This window comes from Coregonus lavaretus, assembly GCF_964263955.1.
Source record: "Coregonus lavaretus genome assembly, chromosome: 36".
NCBI lineage: Eukaryota > Metazoa > Chordata > Actinopteri > Salmoniformes > Salmonidae > Coregonus > Coregonus lavaretus.
The window spans coordinates 28,854,958-28,875,443 of NC_140023.1; the positions used below are offsets into that span (position 1 = coordinate 28,854,958).

At 43.3% G+C, this 20,486-nt stretch overlaps 1 protein-coding gene across 1 annotated transcript in view; it reads right to left on the bottom strand.

Moving 5' to 3' along the window:
* The window catches only part of wdr11 (WD repeat domain 11), a 183,999-nt gene that overhangs the window by 152,124 nt on the left and 11,389 nt on the right, over positions 1 to 20,486 (bottom strand). Inside the window, exon 3 of the mRNA XM_084153095.1 lies at positions 9,288 to 9,441. Within this exon, the coding sequence (XP_084009221.1) occupies positions 9,288 to 9,441 (154 nt within the window). The remainder of the gene's footprint in view (positions 1 to 9,287; positions 9,442 to 20,486) is intronic.

The window sequence follows — 20,486 nt, forward strand, 5'->3', positions numbered from 1 at the left end:
ATTATTCGTAGCCATCTATTTACCACCACAAACCGATGCAGTCACTAAGACTGCATTCAAGTTTCCCACCTGGACAAAAGGAACACCTATGTGAGAATGCTGTTCATTGACTACGTCTCAGCGTTCAACACCATGGTGCCCACAAAGGTCATCACTAAGCTAAGGACCCTGGGACTAAACACCTCCCTCTGCAACTGGATCCTGGACTTCCTGACGGGCAAACCCCCAGGTGGTAAGGGTAGGCAACAACACATCTGACACGCTGATTCTCAACACGGGGGCCCCTCAGGGGTGCGTGCTTAGTCCCCTCCTGTACTCCCTGTTCACCCACGACTGCGTGGCCAAACACGACTCCAAAACCATCATTAATTTTGATGACGACAACAGTGGTAGGCCTGATCAACTCCCTGGTACGCGATGTCTAATATTAAAGAAATCTCAAGGTTTTGCTCGCCTGAGGTAGAGTACCTTATGATAAGCTGTAGACCACACTATCTACCAAGAGAGTTCTCATGTATATTATTCGTAGCCATCTATTTACCACCACAAACCGATGCAGTCACTAAGACTGCATTCAACGAGCTGTATAAGGTCATAAGCAAACAAGAAAAAGCTCATCCAGAACCGGCGCTCCTAGTGGCCGGGGACTTTAATGCAGGCAAACTTAAATCCGTTTTACCTCATTTCTACCAGCATGTCACATGTGCAACCAGAGGAATAAAAACTCTAGACCACCTTTATTCCAAACACAGAGTCGAATACAAAGATCTCCCTCGCCCTCCATTTGGCAAATCTGACCATAATTCTATCCTCCGGATTCCTAATTACAAGCTAAATCTAAAGCAGGAAGTAACAGTGACACGCTCAATAGGGGAAGTGGTCAGACGACGCGGATGCTACGCTACAGGACTGTTTTGCTAGAACAGACTGAATATGTTCCGGGATTCATGGAATGGCATTGAGGAGTATACCACCTCAGTCATCAGCATCATCAATAAGTCCATCGACGACGTCGTCCCCACAGTGACTGTACGTACATTTCCCAACCAGAAGCCATGGATTTCAGGCAACATCCGCATCGAGCTAAAGGCTAGAGCTGCCGCATTCAAGGAACGGGAAACTAATCCAGACGCTTATAAGAAATCCCGATACGCCCTCAGACAAACCATCAAACAGGCAAAGCATCAATACAGGATTAAGATTGAATCCTACTACACCGACTCTGACGCTCGTCGGATGTGGCAGTGCTTGAAAACTATTATGGACTACAAAGGGAAACCCAGCCGCGAGCTGCCCAGTGACGCAAGCCTACCAGATGAGCTAAATGCCTTAGGCTCGCTTCGAGGAAAGCAACACTGAAGCATGAATGAAAGCACCAGCTGTTCCGGACGAGTATGTGATAAAGCTCTCAGTAGAGGATGTGAGCAAGACATTTTAACACGTCAACATTCACAAAGCCGCGGGGCCAGACGGATTACCAGGACGTGTACTCAATGCGCGCGCGGACCAACTGGAAAGTGTCTTCACTGACACATTCAAAATATCACTGACATGTTTCAAGCAGACCACCATAGTCCCAGTGCCCAAGGAAGAGAATGTAACCTGCCTAAATGATTACCGTCCCGTAGCACTCACGTCAGTAGCCATGAAGTGCTATGAAAGGCTGGTCATGGCGCACAATCAACAGCATCATCCCGGATACACTAGACTCACTCCAATTCGCATATGGCCCCAACAGATCCACAGATGACGAAATCTCAATCGCACTCCACACAGCTCTTTCCCACCTGGACAAAAGGAACACCTATGTGAGAATGCTGTTCATTGACTACGTCTCAGCGTTCAACACCATGGTGCCCACAAAGGTCATCACTAAGCTAAGGACCCTGGGACTAAACACCTCCCTCTGCAACTGGATCCTGGACTTCCTGACGGGCAAACCCCCAGGTGGTAAGGGTAGGCAACAACACATCTGACACGCTGATTCTCAACACGGGGGCCCCTCAGGGGTGCGTGCTTAGTCCCCTCCTGTACTCCCTGTTCACCCACGACTGCGTGGCCAAACACGACTCCAAAACCATCATTAATTTTGATGACGACAACAGTGGTAGGCCTGATCACAGACAACGATGAGACAGCGTATATGGAGGTGGTCAGAGACCTGGCAGTGTGGTGCCAGGACAACAGCCTCTCCCTCATTGTGAGCAGTACAAAGGAACTGATCGTGGACTAGAGGGAAAGCTGGGCCCCCATTAACATTGACAGGGCTGTAGGGGAGCGGGTCGAGAGTTAAGTTCCTTGGTGTCCACATCACCAACAAACTATCATGGTCCAAACACACCAAGACAGTCGTGAAGAGGGCCCAAACAATTGTCAAAGACTCCAGTCACCCAAGTCATAGACTGTTCTCTCTATTACCGCACGGCAAGCAGTACCGGAGCGCCAAGTCTAGGACCAAACAGCTCCTTAGCTTCTACCCCCAAGCCATAAGACTGCTGAACAATTAATCAAATGGCCACCCGGACTATTTACATTGACCCCCCCCCATTTGTTTTTACACTGCTGCTACCCGCTGTCTATTGTCTATGCATAGTCACTTTACCACTACCTACATGTACAAATTACCTCGCCTAATCTGTACCCCTGCACATTTGACTTTGTGTTACTTTGTATTATTTTTTACTTTAGTTTATTTGGTAAATATTTTCTTAACTCTTTCTTGAACAGCATTGTTGGTTAAGGGCTTGTAAGCATTTTATGGTAAGGTCTATGCCTGTTGTATTCGGTGCATGTGATTTGATACACCTGCTTTTGGAGAGTTTCTCCCATTCTTCTCTGCAGATGCTCTCAAGCGCTGTCAGGTTGGATGAGGAGTGTCGCTGCACAACTATTTTCAGGTCTCTCCAGAAATATTCGATTGGGTTCAAGTACGGGCTCTGGCTGGGACACACAAGGACATTCAGAGACTTGTCCTTAGCCCTCACACTTGGGCAGAGTTCTCTGGAGCAGGTTTTCAACAATAATCTATTTGTACTTTGCTCCGTTTAACTTTCCCTGACTAATCTTCCTGTCCCTGCCGCTGAAAAACATCCCCACAGCATGATGCTGCCACCACCATGCTTCACCGTAGGGATGGTGCCAGGTTTCCTCCAGACGTGACGCTTGGCATTCAGGCCAAAGAGTTCAATCTTGGTTTTATCAGACCAGAGAATATAGTTTCTCATGGTCAGAGTCCTTTAGGTGCCTTGGAAACTACAAGCAGGCTGTAATGTGCCTTTTACTGAGGAGTGGCTTCTGTCTGGCCACTCACCATAAAGGCCTGATTGGTGGAGTGATGCAGAGATGGGAGAACCTTCCAGAAGGACAACCATCTCCACAGAGGTTCTCTGGAGCTCTGTCAGAGTGACCATCGGGTTCTTGGTCACCTCCCTGACCAAGCCCTTCTCCCCCAATTAAGCAGTTTGGCCGGGCGGCCAGCTCTAGGAAGAGTCTTGGTGGTTCCAAACTTCTTCCATTTAAGAATGATGGACGCTACTGTTCTTGGGGACCTTCAATGCTGCAGACATTTTTTGGTACCATTCCCCAGATCTGTGCCTCAACACAATCCTGTCTCGGAGCTGTACGGACAATTCCTTCCACCTCATGGCTTGGTTTTTGCTCTGACATGCACTGTCAACTGTGGGACCTTCAATAGACAGGTGTGTGCCTTGCCAAATCCTGTCCAATCAATTTAAAATGTACCACAGGTGGACTCCAATCAAGTTGTAGAAACATCAAGGTTGATCAATGGAAACAGGATGCACCTGAGCTGAATTCCAAGTCTCATAGCAAAGAGTCTGAATAATTATGTAAATAAGGTTTTTCATGTTTTTTTAGTTTTATTTTACATTTGCAAAAATGTATAAAAACCAGTTTTTGATGAGGAATAATTTAATCTATTTTAGAACAAGGCTGCAACGTAACAAAATGTGGAAAAAGTCAAGGAGTCTGAATACTTTCCGAATGCACTGTGTGTGTGTGTGTGTGTGTGTATGCATGTATACACAGTTGAAGTCGAATGTTTACATACACTTAGGTTAGAGTCACTAAAACTTGTTTTTCAACCACTCCACAAATTTCTTGTTAACAAACTATAGTTTTGGCAAGTCGGTTTGGACATCTACTTTGTGCATGACGTCATTTTTCCAACATTTGTTTACAGACAGATTATTTCACTTATAATTCACTGTATCACAATTCCAGTGGGTCAGAAGTTTACATACACTAAGTTGACTGTGCATTTAAACAGCTTGGGAAATTCCAGAAAATGACGTCATGGCTTTAGAAGCTTCTGATAGGCTAATTGACATTATTTGAGTCAATTGGAGGTGTACCTGTGGATGTATTTCAAGGCCTACCTTCAAACTCAGTGCCTCTTTGCTTGACATCATGGGAAAATCAAAAGAAATCAGCCAAGACCTCAGAAAAAAAATGTGTAGACCACCACAAGTCTGGTTCATCCTTGGTAGCAATTTCCAAACGCCTGAAGGTACCACGTTCATCTGTACAAACAATAGTACGCAAGTATAAACACCATGGGACCACGCAGCCGTCATACCGCTCAGGAAGGAGACACGTTCTGTCTCCTAGAGTTTAACGTACTTTGGTGCGAAAAGTGCAAATCAATCCCAGAAAAACAGCAAAGGACCTTGTGAAGATGCTTGAGGAAACAGTTTCAAAAGTATCTATATCCACAGTAAAACAAGTCCTTTATCGACAAAACCTGAAAGGCTGCTCAGCAAGGAAGAAGCCACAGCTCCAAAACCGCCATAAAAAAGCCCCACCACGGTTTGCAACTGCACATGGGGACAAAGATCGTACTTTTTGGTGAAATGTCCTCGGGTCTGATGAAAAAAAAATAGAACTGTTTGGCCATAATGACCATCGTTATGTTTGGAGGAAAAAGGGGGTAACTTGCAAGCCAAAGGACACCATCCCAACCGTGAAGCACGGGGGTGGCAGCATCATGCTGTGGGGGTGCTTTGCTGCAGGAGGGACTGGTGCACTTCACAAAATAGATGGCATCATGATGAGGAAGAAAAAGTATGTGGATATATTGAAGCAACATCTCAAGACATAAGTCAGGAAGTTAAAGCTTGGTCGCAAATGGGTCTTCCAAATGGACAATGACCCCAAGCATACTTCCAAAACTGTGGCAAAATGGCTTAAGGACAACAAAGTCAAGGTATTGGAGTGGCCATCAGAAAGCCCTGAACTCAATCCTATAGAAAATGTGTGGGCAGAACTGAAAAAGCGTGTGCGAGCAAGGCGCCCTACAAAACTGACTCAGTTACACCAGCTCTGTCAGGAGGAATGGGACAAAATTCACGCAACGTATTGTGGGAAGCTTGTGGAAGTCTACCCGAAACGTTTGACCCAAGTTAAACAATTTAAAGGCAATGCTACCAAATACTAATTGAGTATATGTAAACTTCTGACCCACTGGGAATGTGATGAAAGAAATAAAATCTGAAATAAACCACTCTACTATTATTCTGACATTTAACATTCTTAAAATAAAGTGGTGATCCTAACTGTCACGAATTGTGAAAAACTGAGATTCCGACTTCAACTGTGTGTGTGTGTGTGTGTGTGTGTGTGTGTGTGTATATACAGTGGGGAGAACAAGTATTTGATACACTGCTGATTTTGCAGGTTTTCCTACTTACAAAGCATGTAGATGTCTGTAATTTTTATCATAGGTACACTTCAAATGTGAGAGACGGAATCTAAAACAAAAATCCAGAAAATCACATTGTATGATTTTGAAGTAATTAATTTGCATTTTATTGCATGACATAAGTATTTGATACATCAGAAAAGCAGAACTTAATATTTGGTACAGAAACCTTTGTTTGCAATTACAGAGATCATACGTTTCCTGTAGGTCTTGACCAGGTTTGCACACACTGCAGCAGGGATTTTGGCCCACTCCTCCATGCAGACCTTCTCCAGATCCTTCAGGTTTCGGGGCTGTCGCTGGGCAATACGGACTTTCAGCTCCCTCCAAAGAATTTCTATTGGGTTCAGGTCTGGAGACTGGCTAGGCCACTCCAGGACCTTGAGATGCTTCTTACGGAGCCACTCCTTAGTTGCCCTGGCTGTGTGTTTCAGGTCGTTGTCATGCTGGAAGACACAGCCACGACCCATCTTCAATGCTCTTACTGAGGGAAGGAGGTTGTTGGCCAAGATCTCGCGATACATGGCCCCATCCATCTTCCCCTCAATACGGTGCAGTCGTCCTGTCCCCTTTGCAGAAAAGCATCCCCAAAGAATGATGTTTCCACCTCCATGCTTCACGGTTGGGATGGTGTTCTTGGGGTTGTACTCATCCTTCTTCTTCCTCCAAACACGGCGAGTGGAGTTTAGACCAAAAAGCTCTATTTTTGTCTCATCAGACCACATTACCTTCTCCCATTCCTCCTCTGGATCATCCAGATGGTCATTGGCAAACTTCAGACGGGCCTGGACATGCGCTGGCTTGAGCAGGGGGACCTTGCGTGCGCTGCAGGATTTTAATCCATGACGGCGTAGTGTGTTACTAATGGTTTTCTTTGAGACTGTGGTCCCAGCTCTCTTCAAGTCATTGACCAGGTCCTGCCGTGTAGTTCTGGGCTGATCCCTCACCTTCCTCATGATCATTGATGCCCCACGAGGTGAGATCTTGCATGGAGCCCCAGACCGAGGGTAATTGACCGTCATCTTGAACTTCTTCCATTTTCTAATAATTGCGCTAACAGTTGTTGCCTTCTCACCAAGCTGCTTGCCTATTGTCCTGTAGCCCATCCCAGCCTTGTGCAGGTCTACAATTTTATCCCTGATGTCCTTACACAGCTCTCTGGTCTTGGCCATTGTGGAGAGGTTGGAGTCTGTTTGATTGAGTGTGTGGACTGGTGTCTTTTATACAGGTAACGAGTTCAAACAGGTGCAGTTAATACAGGTAATGAGTGGAGAACAGGAGGGCTTCTTAAAGAAAAACTAACAGGTCTGTGAGAGCCGGAATTCTTACTGGTTGGTAGGTGATCAAATACTTATGTCATGCAAGAAAATGCAAATTAATTACTTAAAAATCATACAATGTGATTTTTTGGATTTTTGTTTTAGATTCCGTCTCTCACAGTTGAAGTGTACCTATGATAAAAATTACAGACCTCTACATGCTTTGTAAGTAGGAAAACCTGCAAAATCGGCAGTGTATCAAATACTTGTTCTCCCCACTGTGTGTGTATATATATATATATATATATATATATACACATACATACACACACACACACACACAGTGGGGAAAAAAAAGTATTTAGTCAGCCACCAATTGTGCAAGTTCTCCCACTTAAAAAGATGAGAGAGGCCTGTAATTTTCATCATAGGTACACGTCAACTATGACAGACAAAATGAGGGAAAAAAATCCAGAAAATCTCATTGTATGATTTTTAATGAATTTATTTGCAAATTATGGTGGAAAATAAGTATTTGGTCAATAACAAAAGTTTCTCAATACTTTGTTATATAACCTTTGTTGGCAATGACACAGGTCAAACGTTTTCTGTAAGTCTGTAAGGTTTTCACACACTGTTGCTGGTATTTTGGCCCATTCCTCGATGCAGATCTCCTCTAGAGCAGTGATGTTTTGGGGCTGTCGCTGGGCAACACGGACTTTCAACTCCCTCCAAAGATTTTCTATGGGGTTGAGATCTGGAGACTGGCTAGGCCACTCCAGGACCTTGAAATGCTTCTTACGAAGCCACTCCTTCGTTGCCCGGGCGGTGTGTTTGGGATCATTGTCATGCTGAAAGACCCCGCCACGTTTCATCTTCAATGCCCTTGCTGATGGAACGAGGTTTTCACTCAAAATCTCACGATACATGGCCCCATTCATTCTTTCCTTTACACGGATCAGTCGTCCTGGTCCCTTTGCAGAAAAACAGCCACAAAGCATGATGTTTCCACCCCCATGCTTCACAGTAGGTATGGTGTTCTTTGGATGCAACTCAGCATTCTTTGTCCTCCAAACACGACGAGTTGAGTTTTTACCAAAAAGTTATATTTTGGTTTCATCTGACCATATGACATTCTCCCAATCCTCTTCTGGATCATCCAAATGCACTTCAGACGGGCCTGGACATGTACTGGCTTAAGCAGGGGGACACGTCTCGCACTGCAGGATTTGAGTCCCTGGCGGCGTAGTGTGTTACTGATGGTAGGCTTTGTTACTTTGGTCCCAGCTCTCTGCAGGTCATTCACTAGGTCCCCCCGTGTGGTTCTGGGATTTTTGCTCACCGTTCTTGTGATCATTTTGACCCCACGGGGTGAGATCTTGCGTGGATCCCCAGATCGAGGGAGATTATCAGTGGTCTTGTATGTCTTCCATTTCCTAATAATTGCTCCCACAGTTGATTTCTTCAAACCAAGCTGCTTACCTATTGCAGATTCAGTCTTCCCAGCCTGGTGCAGGTCTACAATTTTGTTTCTGGTGTCCTTTGACAGCTCTTTGGTCTTGGCCATAGTGGAGTTTGGAGTGTGACTGTTTGAGGTTGTGGACAGGTGTCTTTTATACTGATAACAAGTTCAAACAGGTGCCATTAATACAGGTAACGAGTGGAGGACAGAGGAGCCTCTTAAAGAAGAAGTTACAGGTCTGTGAGAGCCAGAAATCTTGCTTGTTTGTAGGTGACCAAATACTTATTTTCCACCATAATTTGCAAATAAATTCATAAAAAATCCTACAATGTCACTTTCTGAAATTTTTTTCCTCAATTTGTCTGTCATAGTTGACCTGTACCTACGATGAAAATTACAGGCCTCTCTCATCTTTTTAAGTGGGAGAACTTGCACAATTGGTGGATGACTAAATACTTTTTTCCCCCACTGTATATATATTTTATAGGCATTATTAGTTGTATTAGTAGTTGTAGCAGTAGTTTTTATTAGTTGTAGGCCTATTAGTACAACCTTGTTATGCTGATAATGTCTTTTTTTTTTCATTGTTTAAATAGCCTAGTACCCGATTTCGGGGACTAGGATTTTTGTCAGCTCAAGAGGATAGTAACCTTGCTGAAAAATAAAAATATCCCAGGGTTTATGATCGATCTCATTTAATTTATTCATAGCCAAATTTATGTCAGGGAGGTTTGGGCTGAATGTAATTGAAAGGAAATCATTGATACAGGTTGTAATTTCTGGGCATCGCTCTCAAAGTTGATGTAAGAAATGCAGCATGGGTCCTTTTCCTAGGTTTCGCTCTCACCCTGGATAGGTTTGGAGTGCTCCTGGATCTCACAGTGGGCCGTGCCACTCACCACATCCCACACGATAATCTTCCCTGCTGCATCGGCAGAGGCCAGCCTCAGAGAGTAGGGCGAGCTCAGGCTGTGGTGGTAGTTCTCCCTGGACCATTTCACCTGCAGGCAGAGAGGGAGAGCGCAAGAGTGATGATGGTTTAGCCTATTTGTACATGGTCTCGCAGCACACAGCACGGCAGCCACAAAAGCACATTTATGCAAAAGAAAAAAACATTCTAATTGGAAACCTCAAAGAGAAATGATTTGATGCTGAACGCAAACTCTTTAGTAGGCTTGGGCGGTATGGATGGCCGGAGAGAATGGCTGCCGTTTTACAGCCCTCTAACCAATTCTACTATAATGTGTGTTTTTTGGCGTTATTTGTAATTTATTCTGTACATAATCTTTCTGCCACCATCTGTTATGACCAAAAATAGCTTCTGGATATCAGGACAGCGATTACTCACCTCGTATTGGACGACGCAAAAGATATCCTACAGACACCCGACAAGGACCAAATCCCCATGATTCGCATGAGATAGAGACAGACATACCGTGGACGTAGGTCGGGGTGCCTTGTAAGGATCCGACGGCGAGTGAGTAAACTGCCTCTTCCATCAATCCTATTAGCCAATGTTCAATCATTTGAAAATAAATTAGACGACCTAAGATTACGGTTATCCTACCAACGGGACATTAAAAACTGTAATATCTTATGTTTCACCGAGTCGTGGCTGAACGACGACATTGATAACATACAGCTGGCGGGATATACGCTACTTCGTCAGGATAGAACGGCTGACTCCGGTACGACAAGGGGTGGGGGTCTGTGTATATTTGTAAACAGCTAGTGCAAAAAATCTAATACTAAGGAAGTCTCAAGTTTTTGCTCACCTGAGGTAGAGTATCTCATTATAAGCTGTAGACCACACTATTTACCAAGAGAGTTTTCTTCTATATTTTTCGGAGCTGTCTATATACCACCACCAACCAATGCTGGCACTAAGACTGCACTCAATGAGCTGTATAAGGCCATAAGTAAACAGGAAAACGCTCATCCAGAGGCAGCGCTCCTAGTGGCCTGGGACTGTGATGCTTAAATCCGTTCTACCTAATTTCTACCAGCATGTTAAATGTGCAACCAGAGGAAAATAAACTCTAGACCACCTTTACTCCACACACAGAGACGCATACAAAGCTCTCCCTCACCCTCCATTTGGCAAATCTGACCATAACTCTATCCTCCTGATTCCTGCTTATAAGCAAAAACTAAAGCAGGAAGCACCAGTGACTCGGTTAATAAAAAAGTGGTCAGATGACGCAGATGCTAAGCTACAGGACTGTTTTACTAGCACAGACTGGAATATGTTCCGAGATTCTTCAGATAGCATTGAGGAGTACGCCACATCAGTCACTGGCTTCATCAATAAGTGCATAGATGACGTCGTCCCCACAGTGACCGTACGTACATACCCCAACCAGAAGCCATGGATTACAGGCAACATCCGCACTGAGCTAAAGGCTAGAGCTGCCGCTTTCAAGGACCGGGACTCTAACCCGGACGCTTATAAGAAATCCCGCTATGCCCTCCGACGAACCATCAAACAGGCAAAGATTCAATACAGGACTAAGATTGAATCGTACTACACCGGCTCTGACGCTCGTCAGATGTGGCAGGGCTTGAAAACTATTACAGACTACAAAGGGAAGCACAGCCACGAGCTGCCCAGTGACACATTCGTTTACATTTTTTAGTCATTTAGCAGACGCTCTTATCCAGAGCGACTTACAGTTAGTGAGTGCATACATACAAATAAATCACAAGGCCGCAGGGCCAGACAGATTACCAGGACGTGTACTTCGAGCATGTGCTGACCAACTGGCAAGTGTCTTCATTGACATTTTCAACATGTCCCTGACTGAGTGTGTAATACCAACATGTTTCACGCAGACCACCATAGTCCCTGTGCCCAAGGACACTAAGATAACCTGCCTAAATAACTACCGACCCGTAGCACTCACGTCTGTAGCCATGAAGTGCTTTGAAAGACTGGTCATGGCTCACATCAACACCATTATCCCAGAAACCCTAGACCCACTCCAATTTGCATACCGCCCCAACAGATCCACAGATGATGCAATCTTTACTGCACTCCACACTGCCCTTTCCCACCTGGACAAGAGGAACACCTACGTGAGAATGCTATTCATTGACTACAGCTCAGCATTCAACACCATAGTGCCCACAAAGCTCATCACTAAGCTAAGGATCCTGAAATTAAACACCTCCCTCTGCAACTGGATCCTGGATTTCCTGACGGGCCGCTCCCAGGTGGTAAGGGTAGGTAACAACACATCTGCCACGCTGATCCTCAACACGGGGGCCCCTCAGGGGTGCGTGCTCAGTCCACTCCTGTACTCCCTGTTCACCCATGACTGCATGGCCAGGCAAGACTCCAACACCATCATTAAGTTTGCCGACGACACAACAGTGGTAGGCGTGATCGCCGACAACGATGAGACAGCCTATAGGGAGGAGGTCAGAGACCTGGCCGTGTGGTGCCAGGATAACAACCTCTCCCTCAACGTGATCAAGACAAAGGAGATGATTGTGGACTACAGGAAAAAAAAAAAGAGGACTGAGCACGCCCCCATTCTCATCGACGGGGCTGTAGTGGAACAGGTTGAGAGCTTCAAGTTCCTTGGTGTCCACATCACCAACGAACCATCATGGTCTAAACACACCAAGACAGTCATGAAGAGGGCACGACAAAGCCTATTCCCCCTCAGGAGACTGAAAACATTTGGCATGGGTCCTCAGATCCTCAAAAAGTTCTACAGCTGTACCATCGAGAGCATCCTGACTGGTTGCATCACCGCCTGGTATGGCAACTGCTCGGCCTCCGACCGCAAGGCACTACAGAGGGTAGTGCGTACGGCCCAGTACATCACTGGGGCCAAGCTTCCTGCCATCCAGGACCTCTATACCAGGCGGTGTCAGAGGAAGGCCCTCAAAATTGTCAAAGACTCCAGCCACCCTAGTCATAGACTGTTCTCTCTGCTACGGCACGGCAAGCAGTACCGGAGCGCCAAGTCTAGGTCCAAAAGGCTTCTCAACAGCTTCTAACCCCAAGCCATAAGACTCCTGAACAGCGAATCATGGCTACCCGGACAATTTGCACCGCCCCATCTCCTTTTTTACTCTGCTGCTACTCTGTTTATTATTTATGCATAGTCACTTTAACTCTACCCACATGTACATATTACCTCAATTACCTCGACTAGCTGGTGCCCCCACACATCGACTCTGCACCGGTACCCCCCTGTATATAGCCTCCCTACTGTTATTTTATTTTACTGCTGCTCTTTAGTTATTTGCTTTGATTTTTTTTGCTTAACACTTATTTGTTTTCCTTTGCATTGTTGGTTAAGGGCTTGTAAGTAAGCAATTCACTGTAACGTCTACATGTGGCAAATAAAATTTGATTTGATATACCGTATACCGGTGTATTTGGAAAAAGGCACCGGATGGTTTCTCAATACCGTTGAAACTATTTATTTGAAGTTTTCTTTATAAATGTGAATATTTGTAGTTACTGTTTAAGTAAATACCTGCAGTCAACTTCTGCAATATATTCGAAGATAAAGCAGATCGCATTCTTTATTTCACATCACAATTTTTCATTACGAAGCTTACCGGTAGTCCCCAGCACAGAAGGACGAGAGTCCGGAGCCTTGTGAGTCACTCACTGTTGATCTAGTTCAGGTGATCTAATTACAGTATGGAATTCACAACTAAATGTTTGCCAGCTAGATATCTTATAACTATTATGTTAACTGTTTAAAATGTGCTAAATGCTCTGCAGTTGTGCATTTGGTTTGCTAATTTAGTAGCAAGTTAGCTATCTTTACCGAACAAAAATATAAATGCAACATGCAACAATTTAAAATGACTTTACTAAGTTGCAGTTCATATAAAGAAATCAGTCAATTGAAATAAATAAATTAGGCCCTAATCTATGGATTTCACATGACTGGGATGTGGAGGTCCTGGGCTGGTGTGGTCTGCGATTGTGAGGACGGTTGGACGTACTGCCACATTCTCTGAAACGACATTGGAGGCAGCTTATGGTAGTGAAATTAACATTCAATTCTCTGCCAACAGCTACAGTGAACATTCCTGCAGTCAGCATGCCAATTGCAGGCTCCCTCAAAACATGTGACATCTGCGGCATTGCGTTGTGACATAACTGCACATTTTAAAAGTGGCCTTTTATTGTCCCCAGCACAAGGTGCACCTGTGTAATGATCATACTGTTTAAATTAGCTTCTTGGTGTGCCACACCTGTCAGGTGGATGGATTATCTTGACAAAGGAGAAATGTTCACTAACAGGGATCTAAACAAATTTGTGCACAACATTTGAGAGAAATAAGCTTTTTGTGCTTATGGAAAAAAATCTGGGATCTTTTATTTCAGCTCATGAAACATGGGACCAATACTTTACATGTTGTGTTTATATTTTTGTTCAGTATAGCTAAGTGGTTAGCTTCTTCCAAACTCAAGCTTCGCTTGGTAACAGCAGAGAATCCCCTCCTGGATCAAGAGCCTTGCTGTCTAATATTTGTTTTGTGCATGCAGCAAACTATGTAGCATTTTTGAGTTATTTGTATAGTTTAGGTCAGAGACCGTATAAAATGTTTGCAATGCGCTCATTAGCATTTAGCTGGCATTCTCTATGGGATTTTACATGTACACGTTAGCATTGCTAACCTTCAGATTACAGTGCCTCAAGGGTTTGAAAACAGCGCCGGTATTACCGAATATCCCGGTAGGTCGGTATGAAGGTTTGACAATCTGGACACCGCCCAAGCCTACACTTAAGGAAAACATTTAGATCTTTATCTAATAGAAAACATCACCAACCACAGGATATAGACGTTCGGCAACAATACTGCCAAATTGAAAGAATACAAACAAAACCTAAAACGGAAGAAATGGAAGCATTTTGACCAGTTCTGGGACAAATGGAATGGTCTAAATGGGAAAACTGAGGAATGACCTAGCCACTCAAAATGGCAACATTTGGGGAAAAATCATTTTGAAGGTCGATGGAATAATACCATCATAAGACTTTAATTTAAACCAAACAAATATGCAAGAAAAACTCAACTCCCTAGAAAACACAATTAAAAACAACCAGAACCCAATTGACACATGCTTAACTTTCAAATAAAATACAATGCCTTAAACCTGGAAAGGCATGTGGCCCTGACAGCGTCAGGAATTAAATGCTTAAAACCCAGTACTCCGGAGCTGCAGGATGCTTTATTCAAACATGGTTTTGGAGAGTGGCTGCATAACCCCCATATATAAAAAAGGTGACAAATTAGAGCCTAATATCTATATGTGTCACCAGTAACATGGGGAAACTGTTCTGCTGTATTCTCAATAGCCGGATACAGACCTTCCTCACATAACATTAAAAAAATACTTTCTACCCAAACGCAAAACAGACCACATACACACATTAATACACCTGCATGTTCATCAGAAACGCAGAGTAAAAGTACTTGCATGTTTTGTTGATTATAAGAATGCTTTTGAGTCCATAAGGCATGATGGATTATATTGTAAAACCCTCCAAAGCGGCTTTGGGGGTAAAGTATGAGACATCATGAAATCTATTTACTCGAACACACAGTATTAAATTGAACAATAAAATAGAGAATTTTGCACAAGGGCGGGGGGGGGTGAAACAAGGGTGAGATTTAAGTCCAGCCCTATTCAACATCTACATCAATTAACTAGCAGTGTTGTAGGGATGGGGGTTTGAAATAATTTCACTAGTGGAACAGTATCATGATTTTTTGTTGGATATACAAATATTCAAAATAGATGTGGGTTTTAAGCTAAGCACTGCTGTGCGAGAAGCTGGCACTTTTTTGCTGCAGCTGCTGAGGGGCCGGTGAGATGGGAGCGAGCAGACGCAGTGAGAGAGACGCAGTACCCAATGCAACTCCGCTAAAGCCAAGACTAGCTAACTTGCAGCAGCCAAAATGTTATTTATCATCCCATATAACAGTGACTGTATTGACTGGAGTAGCCTAGAAAAGCTAGCTAGCTAGGCTAATTCTTGAGGCCACATGATGTGCTTTCTCCCCATCCACATTCAGATAGAAACAGCCTACCTTGGTTGCTCGTTGTAGCCTACTCCTTCTCATTTCGCTAACTTTTAATTCCGTAATTTTATTCCATCTTGCATTGCATTTAGTGAACTCTTGGCTACCTGTCTTTTTATGGGGCGCACATCACAAAAACTATATAGAAGTTTGTTTTATTAAATTAATAAAATGCCATGGTATATCCATGTATGTAACAATGTCAAATAGATATTTTAATGTAATTTAGAAAAATCATGTGTAAAATAGGCATGTTTTTTTTCTCTCGCAAAAGTGAATACTCACTCGAGTATTTGAATTCTAACGTCCGTTCGGATATTTGAATAACCGCACACATCCCTACAGTGTTGTTGGACTGATCTGCAGCCCCTGAACTCAAAGATGAGATCAGATTCTTAATCTAAGCAGATTACCTTGTCCTACGGTCACCAACAGAGCAAGATCTACAGGAACAACTTAACATTCTTTGGGACTACAGCATCAACATTAACTTTCAGAAAACCAGTCATGATTTTCCAGAAAGAGGCCAGGAATCAAAGCAGCAGACACACCTTCAAATTAAGAAATACCATAATTGAACATGCCCAATGGTACAACTACCAGTGAATGAACAAAAAAGACAAAAAGCCTGCAAAACATTTTACGCTATAAAAATTCACAAAAATAAATATTCCTATCCAAATCTGATGCAAAATATTAAATAGTATACTTGTACCAATTGCAATATACAGTGGGTAAAAAAAGTATTTAGTCAGCCACCAACTGTGCAAGTTCTCCCACTTAAAAAGATGAGGCCTGTAATTTTCATCATAGGTACACGTCAACTATGACAGACAAAATGAGAAGGAAAAAAAACAGAAAATCACATTGTAGGATTTTTAATGAATTTATTTGCACATTTTGGTGGAAAATAAGTATTTGGTCAATAACAAAAGTTTCTCAATACTTTGTTATATACCCTTTGTTGGCAATGACACAGGTCAAACGTTTTCTGTAAGTCTTCACAAGGTTTTCACACACTGTTGCTGGTATTTTGGTCCATTCCTCCATGCAGATCTCCTCTAGAGCAGTGATGTTTTGGGGCTGTCGCTGGGCAACACAGACTTTCAACTCCCTCCAAAGATTTTCTATGGGGTTGAGATCTGGAGACTGGCTAGGCCACTCCAGGACCTTGAAATGCTTCTTACGAAGCCACTCCTTCGTTGCCCGGGCGGTGTGTTTGGGATCATTGTCATGCTGAAAGACCCAGCCACGTTTCATCTTCAATGCCCTTGCTGATGGAAGGAGGTTTTCACTCAAAATCTCACGATACATGGCCCCATTCATTCTTTCCTTTACACGGATCAGTCGTCCTGGTCCCTTTGCAGAAAAACAGCCACAAAGCATGATGTTTCCACCCCCATGCTTCACAGTAGGTATGGTGTTCTTTGGATGCAACTCAGCATTCTTTGTCCTCCAAACACGACGAGTTGAGTTTTTACCAAAAAGTTATATTTTGGTTTCATCTGACCATATGACATTCTCCCAATCTTCTTCTGGATCATCCAAATGCACTCTAGCAAACTTCAGACGGGCCTGGACATGTACTTGCTTAAGCAGGGGGACACGTCTGGCACTGCAGGATTTGAGTCCCTGGCGGCGTAGTGTGTTACTGATGGTAGGCTTTGTTACTTTGGTCCCAGCTCTCTGCAGGTCATTCACTAGGTCCCCCCGTGTGTTCTGGGATTTTTGCTCACCGTTCTTGTGATCATTTTGACCCCACGGGGTGAGATCTTGCGTGGAGCCCCAGATCGAGGGAGATTATCAGTGGTCTTGTATGTCTTCCATTTCCTAATAATTGCTCCCACAGTTGATTTCTTCAAACCAAGCTGCTTACCTATTGCAGATTCAGTCTTCCCAGCCTGGTGCAGGTCTACAATTTTATTTCTGGTGTCCTTTGACAGCTCTTTGGTCTTGGCCATAGTGGAGTTTGGAATGTGACTGTTTGAGGTTGTGGACAGGTGTTTTTTATACTGATAACAAGTTCAAACAGGTGCCATTAATACAGGTAACGAGTGGAGGACAGAGGAGCCTTTTAAAGAAGAAGTTACAGGTCTGTGAGAGGCAGAAATCTTGCTTGTTTGTAGGTGACCAAATACTTATTTTCCACCATAATTTGCAAATAAATTCATTAAAAATCCTACAATGTGATTTTCTGGATTTCTTTCTCTCAATTTGTCTGTCATAGTTGACGTGTACCTATGATGAAAATTACAGGCCTCTCTCATCTTTTTAAGTGGGAGAACTTGCACAATTGGTGGCTGACTAAATACTTTTTTTCCCCACTGTATGGAAGCGAGGTTTAGGGTCCAACCTGTAATTATAAGCATTGGGAGAAAAACACAATAGAAAATCTGCATACAGAATTCTGCAGAATTATCCTAAATATCCAAAAGAAAGAACCAAATAACATTTACATTTAAGTCATTTAGCAGACGCTCTTATCCAGAGCGACTTACAGGAGCAATTAGGGTTAAGTGCCTTGCTTAAGGGCACATCGACAGATTTTTCACCTAGTCGGCTCGGGGATTAGAACCAGCGACCTTTCGGTTACTGGCACAACGCTCTTACCCACTAAGCTACCTTCCGCTCTGCATAATGCATGCAGAGCGGAACTTGGAAGATTCCCTTTAATTGAAGCATAAAGAAAAGGACAAACATTTTGGAAGCATTTAAAATTAAACACCTAAAGGTCCTTACAATTCAAAGCACTGGAACCCAAAAGCTCAACTCTGAAAATAGTCCCCTATGTCAGCTATTATCCAAACACACAGGGAAATAAGATTGTTATAGAAATTAAAACCTATTTGACAAATTGGGAAAATGACAAAAATATAAAATAAAAAATTGGCCCTCAAAAGAGAATACAAACTGGCAGAATATCTCTACTGTGTCAGAGATCGAAAACAGAGACATATCCTGACCAAATACAGGCTCAGCAACCACCAATTGGCTATAGAAAACAGGAGACAGAAAAAGGAGTGTCTATGTGGTCACTCCACGACAGGAGAGGTAGAGACAGAGATGCACTTTTTCCGCTACTGTGAGAAATACTCCCAAATAAGAGGGTTTTTTTCAAGAAAATATCTCAAATCAATTCCCAACTTCTGTGCATTTACTAATGACATAAAACTGGGAATTATTCTGGGTGAGGGAGAAACCGCAAATATTACTGCCAGATACAGTGCATGTATTCACACCCCTTGACTTTTTCCACATTTTGTTTGGTGTATTACAAAGTGGAATTAAAATGGATTTAATTGTCGTTTTTATTCAACAACCTACACAAAGTACTCTGTCAAAGTGGAAGAAAAATAGAAACATTTGTAAAAACAACAATAATAATATGAAAAATAAAACACTAATATATCTTGATTAGGTAGTTATTAAACCCAGAGTCAATAAAATGTTAGAGTCACCTATGGCAGCGATTACAGCTGTAAGTCTTTCTGGGTCAGTCTAAGATCTTTGCACACCTGGATTGGATAATATTTGCACATTATTATTTTTTAAATTCATCCAGCGCTGTCAACTTGGTTGTTGATCATCGTTAGAAATCCATTTTCATGTCTTGAAAATTAAAATCAAAACTATAACTACGCCATTTAGAAATATTGAAGATAGTCTTGGCTTAGTTTATTAGAATCCCCATTAGCTACTCCACATGCAGCAGCTACTTTTCCTGGGGTCCAAATGAAACGTACACATACATTAAAGTGCTGAACAGTTATAGACAAGGACATTAAATTCAAACAAAATTTTTTTTAAGATAAATAAAATAAGAGTTATATATTGGAAAGACGCAGAGACAACTACAATATTATTTACACACTATTCATATATACAGTGGGGAGAACAAGTATTTGATACACTGCCGATTTTGCAGGTTTTCCTACTTACAAAGCATGTAGAGGTCTGTAATTTTTATCATAGGTCCTCTGTAGCTCAGCTGGTAGAGCACGGCGCTTGTAACGCCAAGGTAGTGGGTTCGATCCCCGGGACCACCCATACACAAAAATGTATGCACGCATGACTGTAAGTCGCTTTGGATAAAAGCGTCTGCTAAATGGCATATTATTATTATTATTATTATTACAAAACAAAAATCCAGAAAATCACATTGTATGATTTTTAAGTAATTAATTTGCATTTTATTGCATGACATAAGTATCAGAAAAGCAGAACTTAATATTTGGTACAGAAACCTTTGTTTGCAATTACAGAGATCATACGTTTCCTGTAGGTCTTGACCAGGTTTGCACACACTGCAGCAGGGATTTTGGCCCACTCCTCCATACAGACCTTCTCCAGATCCTTCAGGTTTCGGGGCTGTCGCTGGGCAATACGGACTTTCAGCTCCCTCCAAAGACTTTCTATTGGGTTCAGGTCTGGAGACTGGCTAGGCCACTCCAGGACCTTGAGATGCTTCTTACGGAGCCACTCCTTAGTTGCCCTGGCTGTGTGTTTCGGGTCGTTGTCATGCTGGAAGACCCAGCCACGACCCATCTTCAATGCTCTTACTGAGGGAAGGAGGTTGTTGGCCAAGATCTCGCGATACATGGCCCCATCCATCCTCCCCTCAATACGGTGCAGTCGTCCTGTCCCCTTTGCAGAAAAGCATCCCCAAAGAATGATGTTTCCACCTCCATGCTTCAAGGTTGGGATGGTGTTCTTGTGGTTGTACTCATCCTTCTTCTTCCTCCAAACAAGCTCTATTTTTGTCTCATCAGACCACATGACCTTCTCCCATTCCTCCTCTGGATCATCCAGATGGTCATTGGCAAACTTCAGACGGGCCTGGACATGCGCTGGCTTGAGCAGGGGGACCTTGCGTGCGCTGCAGGATTTTAATCCATGGCGGCGTAGTGTGTTACTAATGGTTTTCTTTGAGACTGTGGTCCCAGCTCTCTTCAGGTCATTGACCAGATCCTGCTGTGTAGTTCTG